The sequence below is a fragment of the Scomber scombrus genome, chromosome 15, assembly GCF_963691925.1.
Source record: "Scomber scombrus chromosome 15, fScoSco1.1, whole genome shotgun sequence".
Lineage (NCBI taxonomy): Eukaryota > Metazoa > Chordata > Actinopteri > Scombriformes > Scombridae > Scomber > Scomber scombrus.
The window spans coordinates 10,628,056-10,652,002 of NC_084984.1; the positions used below are offsets into that span (position 1 = coordinate 10,628,056).

General features: G+C 39.4%; 2 protein-coding genes across 2 annotated transcripts; both read right to left on the reverse strand.

The window, feature by feature from the left end:
* Positions 1–210: 210 nt before the first annotated feature.
* LOC133995730 (urea transporter 2-like) lies at positions 211–5,294 on the reverse strand. The gene is made up of 11 exons (XM_062435203.1): positions 5,183–5,294; positions 4,485–4,674; positions 4,165–4,293; positions 3,019–3,148; positions 2,867–2,935; positions 2,573–2,720; positions 2,198–2,248; positions 2,040–2,089; positions 1,693–1,929; positions 661–794; positions 211–271 (listed from the first exon to the last, which is right to left on the reverse strand). Exons 1-11 carry the CDS (start codon positions 5,292–5,294, stop codon positions 211–213), a joined length of 1,311 nt encoding a protein of 436 aa, XP_062291187.1.
* Positions 5,295–8,629: 3,335 nt separating this feature from the next.
* On the reverse strand, positions 8,630–23,442 carry thbs4b (thrombospondin 4b). Its single transcript, XM_062434074.1, has 22 exons — positions 23,364–23,442; positions 20,417–20,614; positions 18,551–18,801; positions 18,332–18,434; positions 18,073–18,155; positions 17,929–17,980; positions 17,650–17,810; positions 15,718–15,855; positions 15,351–15,428; positions 15,077–15,229; positions 14,879–14,983; positions 14,683–14,790; positions 13,430–13,589; positions 12,622–12,740; positions 12,485–12,537; positions 12,179–12,372; positions 10,768–10,946; positions 10,596–10,644; positions 10,298–10,494; positions 9,974–10,146; positions 9,048–9,187; positions 8,630–8,820 (listed from the first exon to the last, which is right to left on the reverse strand). Exons 1-22 carry the CDS (start codon positions 23,440–23,442, stop codon positions 8,762–8,764), a joined length of 2,832 nt encoding a protein of 943 aa, XP_062290058.1. The 3' UTR covers positions 8,630–8,761.
* Positions 23,443–23,947: the final 505 nt, after the last annotated feature.

Below are 23,947 nucleotides of genomic sequence, written 5' to 3' on the forward strand. Positions count from 1 at the left end.
ACCCACAGTTATAAAATACTTTGGCCTATATTGATATACGAGACAGGCTATTTTTTAAAAGACATATACTTTAGTAGACAAACAGCCAGCACCAAGATACTAACACCTTTCTGCCTTTTTGTCTCTGTGTGTCTGTGTGCATGAAGGTGTGCGTGACTGTGTGGTGAGGTTTTATCCGACACAGGTTCAGCACTGTCTCACTCTCTCCTGTCATGTTTTGTTGGAGAAGTAGGTGTTGCCTGCATGGGACTTGGGTGGGTGAATCACACTGCTGTGAGAACACAGCACTGACACAGGGGAAGTGACACCAACCTCATCTCACATCAACCCACTGCCAACACTTATCCTGTCCTTCAAAGGTCGCTGGATGAATCAATGTTGTGTAAAAGGCCACAGAAAAATCCAACCACTAAAGTCACTTTTATCTACAGGCTACAGTGGATAAAAGAAAACATAACTGGCAGTGCTGAAGAAAGTTTCCTTCTGAAATGCTTTTAAAATATTAAGCAGAAAAGCTGTTAAATGTTTGATTTGAGCAGGTATTGGGTTCAAAGGAAGGGCAAAGAGAAAAAAAAAATGCACGTAACATATCAAGAGAGAAAACATCACAAGTCATATTTTATCGCATTTTCGGCTCCTTCCCCTTCTCTCGTCTCACACCTTCTCCCCCGTTGTACCACCGCTCCCACACATGTCTGGGAGTGTGACTGTCTCTTATGTGTTATCCTAGCTAGACTAAAGCCATGTGCCGTGTTGCATCGGCCAGACAGGCAGATGGCACAAATAAAGGCACACTTAAAGATATGAAAGTAAATATGAATGCAGACACAGTACCAGACAGAGCTCGTTTTTTCAGTTGTGACATTATCACCTAACATCTTGGTAGCTTTTCACAGAGATCAAAATCTTTCTTGAGGAAAAAGGGGAACAATCATCCACCAAAGAGAAGATGAAGAAAGATAACGCCAGAAGGATAATGGGAGGAAAAGAGAACAGATAAGCGAAAAGAGTTTATACAAGCAGGTTTAATCAAGGAAGAGTAAGAAGGCAAAAGAGAAGAAAGGTATAAGGAAACGATAAGAGAAAACAATAGGGCAGATTGGAGTGCAGAAGGCAGTGATGGATTAAGCCTGGCAGAGAAGAGGGTGTTTTTGCTTGGGGAGCACTTTATGAAATCTCCCCTACAGCTCACTGTCTGCTCTGACGAAACGCATTGCTGCATTTTAAATCATCTCCCAGCAACCATTAAAATTGTGCTGTTGAGAGGAAAGAGTGTTAACTGTTCATCTTTGTTCTGTAACTACTGAATATAAATGCCACCACATGATAGGCTTTGCTTGCTAAATGAAAAAATGCAATAAGATATATATTATTGCTTAAAGTCAGTTTGTATTCCAGTATTTAAATCTTCTCAGGATTATTGCTCAGTATTGTGTGATGTACATGCAAAAAGGGCTCAATCTTTTCTTGGAAAGCACTGCCCTCTGCTGTGTAGAAGAGATATACTGCAGAAGAAAATATTTGCTGTTAAGAATTTACTTCTTACTGCAATGCCAGGTGTTTTTATGTAACAAATATTACATAAGAGGTGAAATAACACACTTGTATAGGACCATACCATTTCCTACAATTAGCCACATGTAGAGGGAAATGTCAGAACAAAAGAGCATCACTGTAGCCCTCTTCCAGTACCAAGTGGACATTTGGACCATTTGGATTCTCCTCCAGCGGGGCCTCTTCTTGGCCACCGCTTTGCTGACTGTGCTGAGCTTTCTCAGAGGCCTTTAATTGTCTCTGGTAGCGCCGATTTTCCTCCGGGTAGGAGACCACAGACAGAGGCAGTCTGCAGATGGCTGGGATCTCAGAGGAAATGAGGAGGAAGATGAGAGTCGACAAGCAGAAAGGCCACGTGCAGGCTGGTAATGCAAACTGAAAGGGGATGTCGTAGGAGAGGAGAAGCATGACACATGACATGAGAGACATCTGGGTGTTCAGATGACGTTTATAGAATTTGACTTGATGGGAACTTTCTTGCTTACCACAGACATCAATTTTGAGATCGCTGAAGTCACGTATGCACAGAAAAGTGCTGGAGAGAGACACATTTAGTCATTTTTTTATGTAAAAAACCCATGCAGCTTCTCTGTGCAGCATTAAGATTTTAGCTGACAGTGATCATACTGTTTGTGGAACTTACCACATATTAGAGCCAGTAAGTGTGTTTGCCATGTTAAAACATAGAAGACGCCTCCAATGGCAATGCAGGATAGAGAACTGTTATATCCCCAGAGTCCTGAGTAAATATCCCTGTGAGGAGCTGCCAGAGCAAGTCCTGCACCACACATCAGAGAACAGAGCACAGTTTTCTCTATTAAATGTATTATTAAACAGCAAACAACTGCACACATTTCTTATTTGAAAATTGAGTCAATATGCAAAGGCTGTAAAGCATTATTTGAGAAAGCGTGCCATGGTTCATTCAACATAATGCCAAGGTGCCCTTTGAGGGGTCAATGCTCTGGCCTCAGCAGATATTATGCATATTTCTATGCAAATAGGTAAGGCTTTTTACCAGACAGCATGCCAGCAGCAGAGCCCAACATGGCATGAAAACAGATAGTTGGTGAGGAGAGCAGCAGGGCCAGAAGGATAAGACCTCCTTTCCAAGGACTGTCGCAGCCGTACACCTGGCTAACGCCAACTGGCACAGACAGGAGGAGCTGCAAATGTGAAGCCTCCATTTACTTGTTGTGAATTAAACAGGCACGTAGAGGATGAGGCAAGGAGAACTCTGAGAATAGCCAATATAATAATGTTTTTTTCTTTTTTCCAGATAGCTGGTAGTTCAGTGTCATTCCTGTTATACCTGGGAGATTTTGAGGCTTTTGATGGAGTCATTATGAGGGTGCAGATGGTCATTTGGCTTGATATCAATCTGAAATTGCAGAAAAAATATTTAAGTTATATCAAAATACTATATATGTTTATCCGTCTGTGTATATCAGGGCTGCACTGTACCTGTGGAAAGTAGGGGTGATTGGCTCCTGTAGCTGCCATGTGCAGACAAACCAAAATGTTAAAGGGTAGAGTGAATACTGGGAGGTCCCATTTGCTGGCAACTGAGGACAAAGCTTTGGTGACCACTGGGCTGTGAACAGAGGCAGGAAATGGATTACCTACTGTGCAGATAATTAATTAATTACCATAATTTCATCTTGTTTATATTTACCTTAAGGGTGGATATAAGAATTTGTGTCTATGTGTCTTCTTTATACTCACATTCTTTTGAAATAACAAATGAGTTAACATGGGTAAATTTGAATATGGTTCAGGACCTTCACTGCATGCTGTTGCCTTTGTCTCTTTCCTGTTTACAGTATGCGATTCAAAGAAAAGAAGACAGGAGCAGCTAAATGCTTCATGATGTTGGATGTCTTTATTATGTTCGAAGTAAAAGTATGTATGTAAAAGTACTCCCTGATAGTCAAAAGTCAAAAGGCTTCAACCTGCTCTGAATGCTTCATTTGAAACGTTACCCCTATTTCCTCCTTGTGATGATGTTAGATCACCCCCACTAACAGCTGTATGTTCCTTAGCATTTGTTACTGAGGTTGTTGCTAAGTTTGTTTCACGAGCACTTGCATAATTCAGATTAGATTCAGGCTCTAACATGGATGGATGGATTTGAGAATTTTACATTTTGAGTAAAGAATGATAAAAATAAGTGACATCCTACTACTGTTTGTTTATGTAGTCTGCTAAGGGGCAGCTTCTGGTAGCTGGCCAATAAGAATAGAGTGGGCTCATTGGATTCATCTACACTCCCTCAAGAGAAAGGAGCTAAATTGGCCTGTTTCAGACAGAGGCTGAACTGAGGGGCTGCTTAAAGGTCCAGTATAAGATAAATGAGTAGTTCTGTCAACAGTAAATCATGCAAAAAATATTGCAGTAGAGCATATGAATATAGACCTAAATGTGCATGACGTGTCCCCTTTAGTGGCATACAGAACACAGAAAAAGGTTTGTTTTGGCAGCCACTCCTGACTTGGCACTCGTTCCTCTTTTCACACTTTTCTGCATTCAGTGGCTCCCCTCCTTTTACTTTGTGTTATTGCATAGCTTATTGCAAATTACTCAGATTAATTTTTAAAAGAGAACACTTACCACACCATGGACATGAACACATTTGGCAGTAAAAGCCACCAGTACCAGCTTTCTTTGGCAGAGAAAACAGCCATGAGTATGCCAACCAAGGTTCCATTGTAGCCATATAATCCTGCTGATACGGCTTCCCTGAGGTGAATGTGACAGATGTAGCTGACATGAGTGTAAAAACACAGTTAAATGTGTAACAAACTGAAAATAGCACTGTGTCAAAGCTGAAGAAAGTATAGCCCCAGGGAGTATAAGTGAAAGAAAGCAATAACTGCTTGATGGCAGGAGGAATTTTCTTTTTCCTAGGTCAGATAAGAATGCCATCTGACCTGTTTTGTCCCAGTATGATGGCAGAAACAGTGGAGACAAGGGTACCCAGCAGACCATTCAGAGCCCACCAGGGGTTCTGCAGGAAGACGCTGGCTGTGATGAGGAGCCCACTGAGAGGGTTGTTGACAAACATGACCTGGGCTACCCCTCGAAAAACCCAATCCAGCAGCTGGATCACAACAGGCTGTCCTGGATGGATAATGATATCATTTTGACCAACTGTCATCATCTACATCAATCGTGATGGTTATGAAAAAGTCTTAGGTCGATTGTACCTCGAGAAAAATTTGTTTCCGAAAAACAACCCATATAATGTTTTCTAATATGCTTCCTCTATTGGCAGTAATCGTAAAAACAGTCAACCTTTTGCCACTTTTTTATTTTGTAAAAAAACAACAATTTATGTAGACAGCCACCCAACTCACCTCCTCCTAAATGAAAATGTGTCACCTTACATTGACATCATAATTACTATGGCCACCAGATGGCTTAAAAGTAACTATAAATCGTTTTTGCTGGCTCAATTTTCGATCTATAGGCTACTGTTGTTTTTCTTTTGACGATGGTTAAATTTCATACAGAGCCAATACGAAATTATTTAAAATTCAAATTGGTCTAATCAGAATTTAACCGTTTTTTAAAAATTCAAGTAAAGAAGACAGATATGATTTAGAAGATGAGACAGATTATCACTTACTTTTCACCCACTCTCCACACATACGCATGTCACCAGAGAAAAGCCCAAAGGCTCTGAGGAGAAAGGAGCGAGCTGGACCTTCTTCATGTGACGGCTGGTTCCTGTTGTCCATATTTGCTGTCATTAGAGTTGATCACATTATCACATTTTGGTATATGATGAAACAAATTATACAAAAATATTTTTTCTGTAAATAGATGGCAGACTATAAAGTTCCTAATTACATAGAGATACTCTCTTTTGGCAGTTTTTACATTCTACATTTTCCTTTCCCACTGCTTTTTGGTCACACCAGTGGATCATAGTTCTGTGGCAGTGTAGGTCTGTCTGTTTGCTGTCAATCTGCCCCTTTGTCCAGACAGAAATCTATTTTCATCTCTATTCATCTCTCAACTCATTCATCCATTCATTCAAATTTCATCCTTAATCTCTAAACAACTATTGAATGGATTGCCATGAAGTCATCATCATCAGGTCAAAATTTCAGTTTGTCCAATATGATCCAATACTTACTGAATGACTTTCCCATCAGCCTCAGCTTTACTTTGTTTTTTCTGCTAATTAGCAAATGTTTGGATGCTATCAGGCTAAATGAAGATGATGGACAACATTAGACCTTCTAAACATCAGCATGCTAGCATGTCAGCATTGTTATGGAGAATTGATTGTCAATGGTTAACCTCAGCAGTAGAGAAAAGTGTACAGGAGTCCAGGATATCTTACGCTGAAAATGTTTACTGAAGCTTGGCCAAGGAGAATCAAAGTATTATCAATACACCCGTCTGATGCTAGTCCCAACACGATTCTGAGGACACTGTCCTCCGTGGATAGTTTTTAAGCCTTTTTAAGATAGTACCACACATACTCAATGCCCATAAATGGTCATACTCAATGCATCTACAGTAATAGAATTGGCCTATTGTTTTTCGTTATTCTACAAACAAGGAAACACAGTGACCCAATTGTGGTTTTAGGGAGTCACACAGTCATATCCTTTGACCTTGGGTGCCACAGCAATACTGCGCCACTGTTATCAAAGTGACTCCTGCATTCCCCAAAACACCACAGACAGCTGCCTTCACCGTGTCAAGGAGAAAGACAGTATGTCTTTCTGCCAAGATGATAGTGCAGCCTTTACTGTGACGTCAAGGTTCATGCTTGACCCAAAATATGGAAAATTCCCTAACAAGCCTGTTAGTATGCTGACATTACAACTAACGTAACAGCTAACTTTACATTTTTTCCAATAATATGCCTCTACAGTTCTCTGGTTGGTGTTCAGCAAAGTAATAATGCGTCTCATCACTGTACAATATTATAGAAGCCTGTGTCTGCCCATATCCATTAATAGTGTTTTTGTGAAACCCATAATTTAGAAATAGTTATCCACCATACCACCGCAACTCACAAATTACAGGTAACTTGGTGCCTTCGTGCACACAAACTAAATCAATGTAAGTGTGAGCTAAAATCAAAACCTCACTGCCAGTTTGCTACATGTTTTTCAGTTCTTTTTATTTTTAAGATTTTTTGAAGGAGTGATCAAAGTAGGCTTCCCCAGGAGCTTCCCACTGTTACCGTCAACATCCTCAGCCACAGTTCTCTGCATGAAAGACTGGGTGTGTTTTTGTTGTTCAGTGAGCAGTGAACCTCTTGATCTTTCAGCTCTGTCAATATTAAACCTCTTTTCCTCTGTGTAGCAACACCTCCCAAAATCTCCCAAGAATCAACAAATAAGGTAGGAACAGAGCACAACTCTGTACTAACATTTCTGATGAAACTAACAAATAAAAATAATAAAACAGCCAATATTATCGATCATAATCTATACAAGAATGTGTTCAGAGGTATTTCAGACCATGATAGCATTATTTTCATGAACCTGCTTTTATATTGATTTGCAAATTTTGTTTAGTTTGAGTAATAGTCTTGTAGTGTTTTCATAAAGGAGTTGCTTTTTTCCTATAATGCAGCAGATTGCTGCTGTGAGTTCGAAACTGTGATCACACGCTTACTTCTGGATTAGAGGTGGAGAGTTGTTGCTAATCCGATCATTTTCTGCAAATGTAAATTCAAATAAAATTCACTCACACTCTACTTTCAGCGGTTTTCATCCATAGCTGTAAAAATCTTACTGGACATTGTTTCAATGATTTTGTATTTATTGTCTCATTTATTCATTTATAAATATAATGTTTGCTTTATATTTATAAAAAAATATAAATATAATGTCTAAATATTTAAGTAATACAGAGTGGTCAAAACATTGTGTTGCTGTTGAATTTACCAGTTACATTTGATTCTTTAGCTAAATTAAGCCACACTAAATTATTATACAAAATTTTATTTTTCTTACCTCTTTGAGTCTCAGATCCTGTATCATAAAGCTATCTAAAAGGTACCAGCTATGCTAATGAAGGCATATATACTTGATGAAATAGGTAGGCATAAAATAATCTGCATGATGTTACTTGGCCTCCTTTTGTCTATATGAAAGACTAAAAAAAACTTTCATCCCTGTCTCTTTTCTACAGCTCCTTCCTGGAACAAAGACCAAAGTCTCTTTCAGCAGCTAATCAGGGGTAAGAATGTTCTTATTAGGAAAGTATTTCCTGTTCAAGCAAAACAGTGGCTTTGTTTCAGGAGTACCTTTCTCTGGGCAAAAGGAGAAAGCACCAATTACTACAGGAAGATTGTTTTGAGTTATTTTCATGCATTCAGACAGTTAATTGGTGGTATGTATAGTATTTAATGTATGGCTATATGATGTCATGTCTAACATCTTCAAGCAAACGAGATAATCTTAGAAACAAATTGAAACATGAAAACATGTTCATATTCAATTTGAAATCAACATCAACATGAATTTCAGTATATTTTAAAGCCCTTTATTTAGACCAAGTTCACGACTCCATAGAAATGAAATCAAGATCTTGAGGACTGAATGATAGAAAACAAGGTTACACTGAGATTTAAGTTAATTATCTAGAGGCAAAGCACAATCTTGGTCTTGGTATGTTTGGTCTGTTTCTGTTCATCGTCTCCACAAACGGAGTAAACAGTTTCATGCTGATAGTTAAACAAGAAGCTTAACGATTGACACAGTGACACAATACAACCCCTTAATGATAGTTATCATGATAACTTGATTTCAAACATGTCAAATTTCTTATAAGCATTTATAGAAATGAAAAATGTAACTTACTGACTCAAGTCACTGTAAAATGTCCAGACATATGCTATATTGTGTTATGTTACATGTCTGTCTTCTTGTCCCACCTCATGCTTTGTTGTGTTATCCATATTTGGTAAAGTTTATTATAATTTACAATATTTAGCACAATAAGCTCAGCTGGAGTCTTTATGAGTTGATGAGTTGAGGACATGTTTGGGAAAAGGAAAGTCAGACATGATATTATGCACATACAGTACAAAGATTGTGGTCATATATGCACAGAAACTGTACACATCAATAAACAGGTAGACACATATCCCACACTCTCCCACACGCACACATTTACATACACACACCCCGTCACACATTCTTTGTTGATCTGGTGTCATATCTTTGTCTTGACTTTAGAGTGAGTCAACGCCGTGCTGAGTGCTGAACTCCTGGAAATCCTCAGGTATGGTGTCTGTGGAAGAGAGACATTAGGTATTATTAAATAAGGTCAAAGTTGTTTCAAATGTAGTGGGGCAAAACTAATTTTCTTTACACTTGCAGTCTTGTTTATGCATCAACATAATATATGCAGACACAAGTCAGAATGGCCATTAAGGAAGATATTTTATGTACTAAAAATAAGAACAGTGAAACAAACCAAGTTTGCTAAGAAACATAAAATAATAAGTCTTTCCTCACCATTGCAGCGGTATTTCAAATTAGACCAGATGATGTTTTCTTGAGAGAAGCAGAACACGCCAAGTCGTCCTCCCCTCATGGTCGTGTCAATAGTCACACCAGAGTCGGCCACCAGCTCAGTTCCCTCATAAAATCGAGCCCTGAAAAAAAGCACAAGAAAGGATTGTTATTAATATAATTGTTATTATTATAGTATATATATATATATATATATATATATATATATATATATATATATATATATATATATATATATATATATATATATATATATATATATATATATATTATTTAATAGTTTTGTATTAAAATTAAGAAAAATATATCAGAAATGCTTCTTTTTATCTCAGCTGACTGGAAGGGTATGTTGGAGGCTTGTTTGACTTACATTAGCTGGCAGGCTAACACTGAGCAGAACAGAGACAAAATAAACAAACTGCTGTAGCTACAAGTTGGACAGTGTGTTGCTAACAGGGATTTTGAAGAGCAATGACCAAACCAGTGTCTATCTAACAATCTAAACTGACATTTGCAAGTATATTCATAAGCTGTTTAATGTGCTTATTAGCTATAGCAGCTTATTAGCTATCTAGCCTGCTAACTGAGGTAAGTGGTGCACTTTTCCCCAGTGAAAGTTTGTCTGGCATCAAGTTCAGCTGGGTATGGTTCAGGACAAGATGTGTGTTTACATTTGTAAGTTGAATCAGAAGGAGACTTTAGCAGGAATGCTAATCTGAGTCATTATTCAGTCTGTTGCACTTATGTTGTGTAGCAGGATGCAATCAGGCTCAGTGTGACTGTCTGCTCTGCCGATGATCGAATGCCATGTTATTGCTTTACACAAGATTTGAAAAGGCAATATAATTTCACATTTCACTTGGGTTTTAATATCTAGAAAAATATCTTAAAAAGATGGTTTGTCATACCGGATGTACCCAACCTGTGGGCGGTGCTGCAGGTACCAACGGTAGGACACCTTGTCCTTCCAGCCAACATTTCTTGGATCCTTCCACAGCAGACGCACCTGGTCGGAGGTGTCTCCGGTGTGCCACAGTGAGTTTCTCAAATGCTCCCCAGGGCCCGATTTCGACTTCACAGCCTGACGAACACAGACAGAGAGGCCCAGAGAAGTGAGGATGGATGTGGAAGCAGATACACAAGAGAAAGGCTGAAATGTGGAAAATATGTGGAGGGATAAAAATAGGATGAATCTGCTACGGGGGATTTGTGACATGATTTGTTGTTTTCACCTTAAGCTGGATGCCGGGCTCAGCCACAGCTCTGAACGGTGTTGCCTGCCAGTAGGTCTGTTCAGTCTGCTTCCACATCACAACATAGAAAGAGGATGAGTCCTGGTAGCCAAAAATGAAGCCAGCATAGTCGTCATCAGTCACTGTATTCACGTGAAACGTCCCCTCAAAGTCCACACCACTGAAGGCTGTGTAACCTGACCAACAGAAAGCATATTTGATTTGAGTTTAGATTTTTTTAGACAACATTGTGAATGTTAGGGACTCATTCAACTCAGAGATGTAATGTACATCTTACCAACAGCAAGTCCTGGGTCGCTATTCATGGTCTGAACAATTTCCATTCCCTGTATGCGAAAGAGAGAATAGTTAATAGTTTAAACTCTAATAAAATTACTTTTGCATATACTCTACATTTTATTTTTAACAATGCATTAACTTGAAACTATTTCAGCACTAAGTAATCTCACCTGGTTCAAAACAACCCAGTTGGGGTCAATCTGAGCATCACCCTCAGGGTCCAGCACCACTGTCTGATAGGCCCTGAAGTCAGTCAAGGTAACCTCAGCGTTCTCAGGGCAGTTGTCAATCCTGTCGATCACTTTGTCCTGATCAAAGTCAGACTCACAGATATCTCCAACTCCATCATCTGAGGGACAAGAGAAGAGGATTAAAGCCAGGTTAGATTAAAGCACAAAAAATGACGGGTCATTACTTCATGGTCAAGATAGAAGTGAGGACACTTAAGTGATTATCGCGTTTCACTCCTTTTAAAAACACTGTGTTCCCTGCTTTGTCATAATGAGGAGATTTTATCTTCAGAAATGTCAAAAAGGTCTGCCTTTAAAAGAAACTGTCCAGAGGCAGAGTATAAAATATCCCAAATATGCTGCTGAATGTCCTTTCTCAAGGGCTATTCACACTCTAGCAAAAGAACAAGGCTGTATAATGCTTTTCTATAATTTAGGGAGACTGAAATTTAAGCTCAGTCTGGTCTGCACCCTTTTTTTCAGAATTAAAAACGGCTATGATGCATTTTCCGTAGTCTCTCCAGGACATGAGGTGGTTTTAGGCTGATGTGCTGAGTCTGTATCTTGCAATATGCACGTGAAGTTCCAAATCTGCCTGATGATGAGTTTTGTTTAATGGAGGGAAATAAATGACTGAGTTTTTCCTCCATATCAGTGTCATGATAGACTATAAAGACTGTAGATGCAGTACAACGCCACTGACTGCATATTAATTTGGTGCCATTTGCTTAATTTGGCAAATGCGAGACCCAATGTGTGCATCTTGATTTTCCCTTTGCAAACATTTTGACCAAACTATTGAACATATACAGGGAAAATGACCATTTCTTCATCATGGTAACAGAAGCACAAGTAGAGATGTACATTCTTAGGACACAGTTTGTCACATAACACCTTTGGAAAGGTCTGTCTTTGTTCTACAACACTGAACTAACTGACAGCCAACTAAAACTGCCCTGTCCCACTCCATTTGAATTGACACACCAATCTCATTGACTTCAGAGCCAATTTTCACTCAAGTAAATTCACTGTAAGTCACAAAATTGCTAAATGGGCGCAGGCACAAAAAACTTTGCTTTTACTGTACCAGCCAAGCAATTGCCACTTAATGTGCTTTAGGTTGTTTTGCTTGATCTGTGTGGGTGTGAAATTGGGACCCAAAATTGCACATAGAGGTCAGTGAGGAACAGTTCAGGGAGTATATTGATGTTAAGATGAAATTATGGATATTTATCTCTCAGCACCTGGCTTGTTTTCAGTCAAAGATATCAGCAATATTATTTAAACTCTACGTCTCAATTACAGTATGTTACAGTGAACTGATTTCTGATTTTTTATGACTGATACTCACTGTTGTCGTCAGTCTGGTCAGGGTTTGGTACGAGTCGGCAGTTGTCTGGTCCCGGTGGCAATGAATCCGGGATTCCATCATTGTCATCATCATCGTCACACTCATCACCCTGCCCATCTTTGTCAGTGTCCAGCTGGGAACTATTGATCACGAACGGGCAATTATCCTTGGTATCCTGGTGACCGTCGCCATCACTACAGGTGAAGTGACACAAGCACATGACGTAAACAAAAGCTACTAGAAGTAGTAGAAACCCAAATAGATATCTGCAAAAACACAACACATAGACTGTATCAGTAATATTACCTGTCTTGGTTTGTATCACAGGAGTCTCCGACCAGGTCATTATCAATATCAGACTGAAACAAGAGCATAGAGCATAGAGTTCACAAAAACCACCATTGCCCAACATATTTCTATGTATCTATCTGGCTCTAGCTGACCTGGTTTGGGTTGGGGATGTCAGGGCAGCTGTCGCAGGCATCTCCTACCCCGTCTCCGTCCCGGTCCAGCTGGTCTTTGTTCTTGACATGCTGGCAGTTGTCCAGGAAATTCTTCAGGCCTGCTCGCCAGTCACCCAGAGGAGATGGTTAGTGTTTTATTTAGCTATCAGACCCACTTCTGCCTCCTTTTCAATATTGTATTCAGAGGGTATTCCTATTGAAATGTACATTTCATATTAAACCAATATATAATATAATGTAATATAATATAATATAATATAATATAATATAATATCCATTTTAAAAATAACCGAATAATTTAACAACATGTTTGTAATTTCACCACTGGGATGCACTGTTGCACTGGCTATGTAGTGAACACCAGTTTGAGTTCAGATGCTATTTTTTATTCATCACAGGGAGGCAGCAGCAGCACCATAAATGCATAAAGGTCAAGCAGCAGCAATAGAGCAAAAACTATCTTCTGTCCTGTGGGGATTTTTTTGAGGTGTAATCATACTGTCGAATGATCAAAGCTTGTGTTCGCTCTGGGGTTAGACTGCTCTTGGAATTGGCTTTTTCTTTTTTTGTTGGCAATGCTGTTTCTCATGCCTCAGCTGGCTTATAACTGTTTCTATGACATGATTTAGAGAGATGTAGTTTAACTGTAAAACCTGACTACATGAGCATGATTCTTGCATAATTTCCTCAAGGAAATGTGAAGGAGAGAGCAGAGTAATAAGTCATAACAGTGAATGCCTTCAGTGACGCTGGTTATATAACATTGTGATGTAATTCCTCTCCATACCATCTCCATCCATGTCGTCATCACAGGCGTCCCCTTTGCCGTCGCTGTCAGTGTCCCTCTGGTCAGGGTTCTCCACCATGCGACAGTTATCACAGGCATCGCCGTGGCTGTCCTTATCACTGTTCTTCTGGTCCACATTGGGCTTTAACCAGCAGTTGTCCTGAGACGCACAGAGAGCAAAAAGTTCTCATTCACAGCATGTACGTTTGTATCAATATATAGGCGTGTGTGTGCACGTGTTTGGTTATTGAAGAAAATAATGTGTGCTGGCAGAAAGGTTTCCCTTCCATGTGGGATGTTAATAAGTGAATGTGCACAAAAAATGTGTATCTGTGTGCTTCAGAACTGAAATGATTAGTTGATTACTCTCTCAGTCTATTAACAGGAAACTTTTTTGAAAACTGTTAAAAGTAACTATTCATCATTTTGTAGTAATGTCTCACCATTAAACATGAAACTAAAGCCAACACATGGCTAGCATAGCTTAGCTGAATGTAAAGATTGGCAACAGGGGGAAACAGCTAGCCTGGGCCTGTATAAAGGTAACAAAAGTTGCCTACCAGCACTTCTAAATCTCAGTAATTATTATACCTTGCTTTTTAAATGCATGCAAAAACCTCATAGTATAAACGACATGTGGTTTTAGAGATGTTTTGTGCAGGACTACTTCTTGGCCGGATGAAGTGACTTCTACAAATTGTTGTTGGTACACTTTGATTTTTGTGTGGATTAAACAATTGAGATAAAACATGTTAATTAGTGAGCATCAGAGGTGCTTGTAGGCAGATTATTAAACTTTGGATAGGTCAGCGGTTTCCCCCAGTGGCTATGCTAAGCTAAACTAAGCAAGCTTCATGTTTAGCATACAAATATTACAGTGGAATCAATCTTCTTATGTAACTCTTGGGAAGAAAGCAAATTTCCAAAAAATGTCAAACTATTCATTTTAGTCAACAAAATGTGTACAACATTCTCTGGTTACAGCTTCTTCATTGTCATGTTTCAATGCTTTTCTTTGTATGCTTGTAAAATGTCTTTGGGTTTTACACTGTTGGTTGGATAAAAACATTTTTGGAGGTATCACAATGGGTTTAAGGGGAATTGTGGTGGCATTTTTCACTATTTCACTCTGACCTTTTATAGACATAAATTAATTGAGAGATTCAAGGGACATTCAAGAAAGACATTAACAGATAAATGGATGAAAATAATTGTTAGTTGCAGCCCCTAAAGTCTTGCAGGCATTTGTTTACCTGCTCGTTTGGAATACCATCACCATCTGCATCGTCGTCACAGGCGTCTCCATAGCCATCCTTGTCAGCATCTTCTTGCCCAGAGTTTGGAACGAACATGCAGTTATCCTGTAAAGAGATATTACAGGAAAGGAATGAAAAAAGACCTGCCTATCCCAGCAAAGTTGCAGTTGTTGACAATTTGTGCCTTTGTTACCTTTCTGCAGCTCATATCCTTGCATTTGAGCTTATCATCTGGGTATCCATCAATGTCGGTATCCTTCCCGCACAAGTATCCATTACCGGCCCAGCCAATTCCACACTGAGAAGATAAATTAAAGTCCCACAGAGCTCAGACGGCATGTATGTGGAAGTATACACAATATGTGTACGCAAGATGTGTATGAAATCCTACCTGACAAAAGACAGACCCATCTCTTTCTACAATGCACTGGGCATTGACATCACAGGGGTTGGTCAGGCTGTTGGCACAGCTGATCTCTGGCTTACATCCCTTCACCTGATCTCCTGTGAAGCCTGACTTACAGCTGCCACAGTGGTAAGAGCCCTGTGGAGGAATAAGGACATCTGGTTTCTTTGTACAGCAATTGTAAAGCTGCACAAATGAAAAAATAGTCCTACATGAGCCATGTGTGTAGTGGTCAAATAATATTTTACAGCATTCTTACCACAGAGTTGTGACAAATTGAGTTTGAAGTGCAGCCTCCATTGTTGGGTCCTTCGCATTCGTCAATGTCGTCGCAGACCTGAATTGTTTGGTATGAGTTTAATGTTCATTTTTATGACTACTTCCTCTCTTGCCTTATCTTCAGATGTCATATTTACAATATTTACTGCACAAAATGCACAATGAAGAGGCCATATCTCCCCAAGAGCTCAAGCTTACCATATGTTTTATTTCTTTTAGCACTTTTTTAATAATTGTGTTTTATGCCTTTGTAATTAAAATTGTCTTTGTTGTAATCAACATGCATCCCTTTTCTATTCTGTTGTCATTTTGTCTTTGTGTCCTACATATTGTATCCACTCTTTTACCTGTTTGTTGGTCTGGGCAAACAAAACACCCACACCCTCCACTGGCTGGCCGGTGTAGCCCAGAGGACAGGCATCACAGCGGTAGCCCGGGGCCGTGTTCACACACTTCACTCCAGGGAAGCAGGGGTTAAACTGACACTGCAGAAAGGAGGGCATGAGCTTTGTTAAAGATGCAAAATGTATGTGGTTCTCACAGGGCTTCTTCCCAAATGTTTTTTAGGTTTGATGACACTTTTGCTCATGCAAAAAAGAGAATGCTAAAGGGGCCAGGGCTGGTTCTTAGAAGAGAGGTCACTGCAAACACAAAAAGACAAAGCAAAAAAACCCAGACACAAGTCCTTGTACTTCTATCCTTATGAGGACCTCCATTAACGACAGTCATGCCTTAAGTTTTAATTACATTTCTGAACGTTTACCTTGGCTGTTTGGGTCCTAAATCTCATGATACCCTTTCAGCTTGTATTAAGTGCTTTTTTGTTCCTGTTCGTTGATCCCGTTTCCAGAATTTGTTTCTAACAAAAACTAAAAACTAAAAAACTGGTGAAATCTTCTATGAAATTTCTAATAAACCCTTTGGGGCCTAGAAAAACTCTGTTCTAATGTATTCAAATTAATTTCCCATTTCCTCAGCTTAGAGAAACAAAAGTCTGTCTAGACATTAGTCCTAATAGGACTTCACATATACAGCTTTTAACATTATATGGTGTAAGGCTATTCAAATAGTTTAAGGTGCATACATACCATACAGTATTGTAACCAGTTTGATTTTTAGTTGCAGACAATTGTTGCATGTAACCCCCCCCCATCCTTTAAATTCATTTCCTGGCACCTATCTGCTAAGATTATTCTTTAATAAAAGCATAATGCCCCCAGAATAAAAGACCATGTAAAATGACTAATGCAGGCTAACTGCAGGCACTATTTACCGGTTTGTGTATGCAACACTAGTGTTTCCTTTCGTAAATATACAAATAATGTTAAAAGCCTCAGGCCTGCACTTCTTACCTCATGGAAATTCAACAAAATATGACTTCTTGCACATTACTCAACCTCTCATTACGTGGGTATTTATCTTTTCTTTTGCACAAAATTGGTGAAATGGACAAACTATTGGCTTTTGGAACCCCACTACAATGTTTCTGACTAATAAGCTTGTTCATTGCTATGGGACATATGATAAGTAGACACGAATACAGTGAAGGCACACCTCTGTTACACACAGGCAGTATGTCACACTCCTACTTTTAGAATTGATTTTAAAGCCATTTTACTACATTATAAAACTTCACATAACATAGCACCTTCATATATCATTGACTGACTTTCATTTTATGTTCAAACAAGGACTCACAGATCTTTTACTGTCTACCTTTTAGAAGCACCTAAGGTGTCCTACAAGAAATATGTTGAGGCTGCTTTTTTGTTTTTATGGCACTAATCTTGGATCTTACAACAGCAAACTCTTTACCTATCTTTTAATTCTGGGTAACTTTAATGGCCTTGCTGGTATCGCTTTTCATGTATTATTGTTTTGTGATGAACTTCTTTTACTTATTGTTATTAGGTTGAGGTTGTTTTTTAAAATTCAGTTTGTATTGTAGTTTTTAGCTTCACTTTGTTTTGTAAAGGCCCATGCTATGGTTCAAGGATCCATCATTTCAGTTTAAAGTAGAGTTAAGGGGTGGTTCACATGTTCTACATCTGGATCCAAAACCAGTATATGAACTTGTTTCTATGTTGTCACCTGGGAATTTGTGACTTACTTTTTGTATACATGTATTTATACTAACTTTACCTATCTTAACTTTGTAATAACTATAATTTTAATTATAAATCCAAGTTTTAACCTGTACTGACTTTGTAACAAGTCTTGAGTCTGTTGATCTTGAAGTCAATGAATCTCACAAGCATAATTGCTTACAGTAACCTTACCTCATCCACATCGTCACAGTTGAAACCGTCTCCCGTGTATCCATCAGGACAGGGTCCACACTCGATACCATCTGCTGTCTCTATACACATATCGTCACGGAAACAGGCACCCGGGGCACACTTGGGTTTCTCAGTTGCACCAAGGTCATTTCCACCAAGACCTTTAATTAACAGAGGAAAAGCTAGTTAATTTTTTTCCTTCTTCACAAAATACAAAAGTAGTCATTAAGCATTATATTCACTGGTGTGTGACATGACTTTTGTTGGTGATTATCTTACCACAGGCCTGACACTCTGAGATAGTGTTTCTGAGAAATGAAGTCTCTTTGACCTGCAAAGGGTCAAACATAAACACGATTATATGTAGTCGGGCAAGCTGTCAAGGAGGTCAGGAGTGAGGAAGCAGGGATTAAGTGGCCTCACCTGCTGAATGAGGACATCTTTCAGCTCATTTATCACCTTCGTTAACTCCAGCATTTGATTGGACAGCTGCTTCGTGTTGACCCCTAAAAGAAAGGGACTGTTATTTAGTTTAACTGAAGCAGAGGAGGGGGATTTTCTGAGCCTGCTCTCAACTCACTCTGACAAACATTGACTCTTGTTTTCCCACAATGGTGACTGTTTTTCTAGGGAACATCTGGCTGTCTCTTTGGACATTTACTTCCAGAGAAAAGATTCTTACCCAAAGTTTGAACGGAGTCTCTTTGTTGGAAATGGCAGTCTTGTAATGAAGCCACATTCTCAAATGAGTCACCAACAACCAGCTTGAGCTCATCTAAACTTTCCTGTAAGAATAAAACAGGTCAAAGTGGACAGCTAAGCCCACTGTAAGCTTCCAGATCCATTATTGGGACAGAAACATTTTTATTATTGTATGGAAATGCTGTAACTGATGGATCACCTGGTCTCTGGCTTGCATGGTCTTTAGCTCCACCATACCATAGCCTGCTGGCAAACCCTGGAACGCAGCAGGGAGATCCCTGACTGTCTCCACCAGCCTGCAGTCCAGATGCAGCTCCACCCCGCCTGGCCCCTGCTGCTGCAGTCCCCTCAGGTGGAACAACAGTCGGTGTATTTGGCCGTCCGCCAGCACCAGGTTGTTGAAGGTTACTGAGCTCATCCTCTTGTCACTCCGCTGGTAGCGTAGCACAGCTATGGGAGGACAGGAAGAAGCGGGGATAGCAAAAGAGATCAGAGATGAAGAGATGAGAAAGGATTTACAGGAAGCATTTAATGTGTTAGTTCACCTAAATTATGAACATGTATTTTCTAACTGACCCGTAAAGACATTAAGCAATTCAGATAGTTAGGGTTTTATTTTTTATAAGGTACCAAAATAAAATGGAAGTTTAATGGGATTTCATTTTGTCATCATGGCTTTGAATGATGACATTTAAAAAATTGTACAACAACTTTCCAGAAACAGCATCAAAGACACAGGCTGACCACATTGTGATTAATTAGAATCAACTTAACAAAAACAGTCTCAGTGAAAACTGCTGACAATGTTTTTGGTGGATTATCCAAAGTTATGGGAACTTTCAATCTGAGAAGCTGTTCTGCTGTGAAATGTTCTTGTTATTTGTATTTTTATTGAAGCTCTGATGGTGTTTACAAAGTTGGGGCAGTTGAATGCTTCAATTTTCTGTAAAATAACGCCAGCACATCCAAACACAGTTCATGGTAAACCCACAATCATACATAGTAAGTGCACAAGCTGAAAAAACAAACAGAATCCAAACAAAAATATAGACATTACAGTAATAAAGACATTAGGAAAGGAACATATGCACACCCCTCCCAAGAGGTCATTCTAGACCACTCTGTTAACAACTGTCTGACAATGAATAAAAATTATCTACACAATTTATATGGACTTTTTTTCCGACAGAGCAAACCTGATTCTTTCAAAGCGAAGGGTACCCAACTAAAAATGTATTCAATACTGTTCTGAAGGTAGAGCTCATGTTGTCAGTGTTGTAGTAACGTTTTCAATGCTGTGAGCACCAAAAACTAAAATCCATTTTATTGTGTTGGTGTGGGTAGATACTCTTTCAGAGGCAGATATCTCAAAGCATGGGCAAATTAAAGCACAACTATCTGGCTAGATACAGCTGGAGATAACTGTGGTTAGTGATCGATTCAAATCAGTGTAGAACTGAGAGACAGAAAATATTGATTGACAACTAATATTTGTACTTTGATTGTAATGGAAATAAATACTGTGAATTTAAGCTTTTCACCTTAGCTCAACATCACAGCAATATTAAATGATTTGATTCTTATTTAAAATTGATATTTTTTCCAGCCACTTCGGGGAAGCATATGAACCAGTAAACACAGTATTCACATATTAACAATTTATAACATTATTATAACAGTGGCTTATTTACACATAGAGCAGATAATCAGTCATGTTTATGCCACCAATCAAGTACAAGTTACTTCAATATATTCACAAGCTAGTTTCTTGGCTTTGTCTGTCTGCTGTTTGGTGTTGTGCAGTAGGTTTATCTAACTTTTAACTTCCTATTCCAGCTGGAAAGATGCTTGTGCAATTTGGTGAGAATGAACTAAACAATGAATTTGCAGGCTGTACAACAAACAATGAGCTCAAAGACAATAAAATGCTCCATCGAACTGAGGGGGACTGCAGAATTAGGGGATCATTTATTTTTTCTCTCCTCAACTTTACACTTTGTCATTTAGCCCATTAGTCATATAAACATATTTATTAGTGCAGCTTTAGACTGTAACTCTTTCATACCTCTGTTGAGCTTCCCCATCACAGTGAACTCAAAGTATTTGCTGTTGTCTCTCGGGTTGTACAGGCCAAACACAGTGGTTCCAGTCTTGGGCTGCAACTTGAAGGTGGTTAGGATGAAAGCCTCGTTCACCCCTTGCTCCACCAGGCCCCCCTGCAGCAGGTCTGGCAGGCAATCGGGTGAGGTGAGCAGATCATAGACTGTTGACAGAGATGGGGAAAGAGAGAAGCGGTAAAGCACAGGAGTAATAGATGATGAGATATGAATATTTACAAAGCAATGCCGCACTCAGATCCCAGAGTAAACACATCGTGAGTCGATAAGAAGACGATGATGATGTTGACCCACTGTTTGTTGCTCTTGCGAGACGCTGCATAAATCAGACAGCATTAGTTTTTCAGGCAGAGTTGGCTCAGAGAAATCACAAGGATGTGGCTTAATCAAGATATGTATTATAACCATCAGATGTTATGTGTTTGTTTGTTACCATACCAAAGATATTCCTCCGATGAAATCTATATTAGTGCTCACTTTCAGTCATAACCAATTAATTGTTCTCACAGGCAGAGGTATGGTAGGATTTAGACATATCTACTGAGGAGCAAAATGCCAGAGAGAGAGGCTGTACACTTGTGCTTATGGTTTGAATGTTCCTTTAATAAAGTGGCTTGGGAGCTGGGCTGGCCACTGGAGGATGTGCAGTGAATCTCTAGTCCACCATCTGCACACATCATGAATACATAAGTACCCTAAAAGCAGTCTGCAAGGCCCAGTGTCGTGAGGGAGCAAAATTGCTCCCAAATGCTCCCAGAAATTGGCCATTGTCAGCCAAGAATGCAAAGCATGATCCCCGGAGATCTCTCCTTCTCTCTTTTATCTCTCTCCTCTGGTCCCTTGTGATTTCGTCCGGCACATGGCGTTCTTCAGTTAAACACGGGGGCTTTAAGAACGTGTGTAGTTAAATGTGACAAAGCCATTGAAAATGCCTGCTTATATAGCATCGTCAAAACCACTTTCACCAAACAATGATATGCTTTTGATTTGTGGAGGTCTTTTGTGTTCACAGTCATCAATCATCAACCTGGAGAGTGTTACACAAACATCTCATTTTGACTCAGCGTGACTTAGTAAAAAAAAAAAGAACAAAAAAAACAAGAGAACAATCATGCTTCACGATTTTAGGGTTAACATAAATACATAAAACACCCTTCAAACATACACACACACACTTGTTCATAAGCACACAGTCCCACTGTTCATAAGTCTTGTGGACAGACAGCTTTGTGGGGGTCAGGGTCGTCTTACAGCCAAGATCCTGAGAAAGTGCCTCGTTCACCCCCTGATTAACCTCAGATTTCAAGCTTCATAAAACTAGTTTAGCTGAAAGCCGTAAAGTAATCCAGTGTCTTGTCCTCTCCTTAACACCAGCGCATACATTTGCCACGGTCATAGATCCCTGTAAAGCATACAAATGGTTGGCATTCTTCATTTAAGTGCTTAACAAATACGTCAAGTTTTGAGGGTTTGCATGTAGAAAGCTATGATTTATTGTAGTTTCATGTGGTTTTAGTCAACCACTACTGGTGATGAGGGAATTACGTCATTAACTTCAGCATGTAGATAACATAAACAGTGAAGTCACATTTTTTGCACTAGCCACCAGTGACCTCGCTATACGGAGCAGAGATCCAGTGAAGATGTGATATTTTGTGATGTATAATGGAGTAATAATGATGATATTGTGCCCTCAGTTGCAGTTTGGAGATGTGCTCTATCCCTGAGCAGAGAGTATTTGTTCCACAAGTAGAGAGTGAATTTCGAATTCCTGTAATCGTAGCTCCCGGTGAAGCCGTCCTTGAGACATTAACATTGATCAATAACCCATACAGAACTAAAATAGCTGTTTTGTGCTACTAAAATCATACTTACTTCAGCTTTAAAATTGGCCACACTCCCTTTGAACACAGTGAATTCCACTCATGCAGACAACAAGTAATTTCAAAGGGAAATGATAGATGATGAACTCCATTAAACTGGACTTGTTTTATACATAACATCAGGCAGCAATTGCCAAAAGATTGCAGGGATTAATGGGTGTATGAAAGGTACACCATCAATCACCGGAGTGATTTGTAAGAAGCTGATAAAATATAAATATCAATATTTCTACATGTCATCTGGAGCTCAGTTTTGTGACTGAACTTGAACAAATGTGTGTGTGAGTGTGTATGTGTGACTTCAAGTTCAATCCTGCGCCCAGATCATGTCTGATTATTCCCATGTGTGTGACCTAGCTGGAGCTTTGTTTAAATTAATACGAGCCAGAAAGCTGAACCTCCTGAGCTCAAGCAATCAAGAAGATCCGGCTGGATAGATATGAAAAGCAGGGTGACTTTACTTCAGCTGAAAGGTGGTGAGGCTACTTCTACTTTTACTTTTTATACTGCATCCTTGTCTGCCTCCTGTCATAAACAAAAATTATTCCACTGCCCCATCTCTCTTTACAACTGACAGGGATATTTAGCATTTTATTCATACCTTGGTGAGTATCACACATAGTGTCAAATCCTTTGTGTTCTTTGGGTCTTATATTATATCATATTATATTTCCTTTCACAGAGTCTGCTTTATCCATTATGCATTGGACTCATACACAGTGTGTTAAAATACCCAGTGGTGGAGCCATTAAATCATTTTTGACACATAATGAAAATCGAGCACTGCATCACAGGCAGGATGTCAGAAAAATGCCTCCTTCAAATAAAATCACACATTTTTTGTGTGTCTTAAAATTTAAACAGAAAACCTGAACAGGTGATTTACATTTCTTGAATTGATATTCCCAGCAGCAGCAACCAGAGTTGTTGCAATCAGTTATGTGGCACAAATGATAATGTAATTTAAATATCTGAAGATAACATTTAAATTAAAACACTTCATTTTACTCACCTAAAGCCTGGGCTTCCACGTGTAAGCACAGTTTTACTAGCAGCTGCCAGGCCAGAAGCAGGGCTGTCCACAAACCCATTTTTGTCCTTCCTGGTCCCAGATCAGCACTTTCTCTGTAGTGACTCCTTTGTATATGACAGAGTCGCAGTTTCCAGGATGTCTGCGCCTGTTGTGAATGGTGGGTTTATGTCCTTGCCTCCTTTTTGAATCAGAAGTGAGACAAGGCTGTCATGTTAAGCCTATATGGACGCTTCTGACTGTGTGTGTGTGTGTGTGTGTGTGAATGTGAGGAAAAGGTTGCAAGACTCTTACTGAGGGAGGAGCATCAGGGCCCAAACCTGCTTTTAAAACCTTCCACAGACGGCCCCATGCAGAGAAGGAGTGACCTGGTGAAACTCTATTGCATTGGTTCCTACTGGCTGCTACCAATTCCCCTAGGCTCTTACACAAATGTACTGTACACGAACAGCTTCTAATCTAGTCTAGTCACTCATGTTTGGCCACTGAAATCATGTTTCAACCCAAACTGGATCAAAATATTTTTAGACTCTTGAGTTCATGTTTGGGGTGAATCTCCTATACCT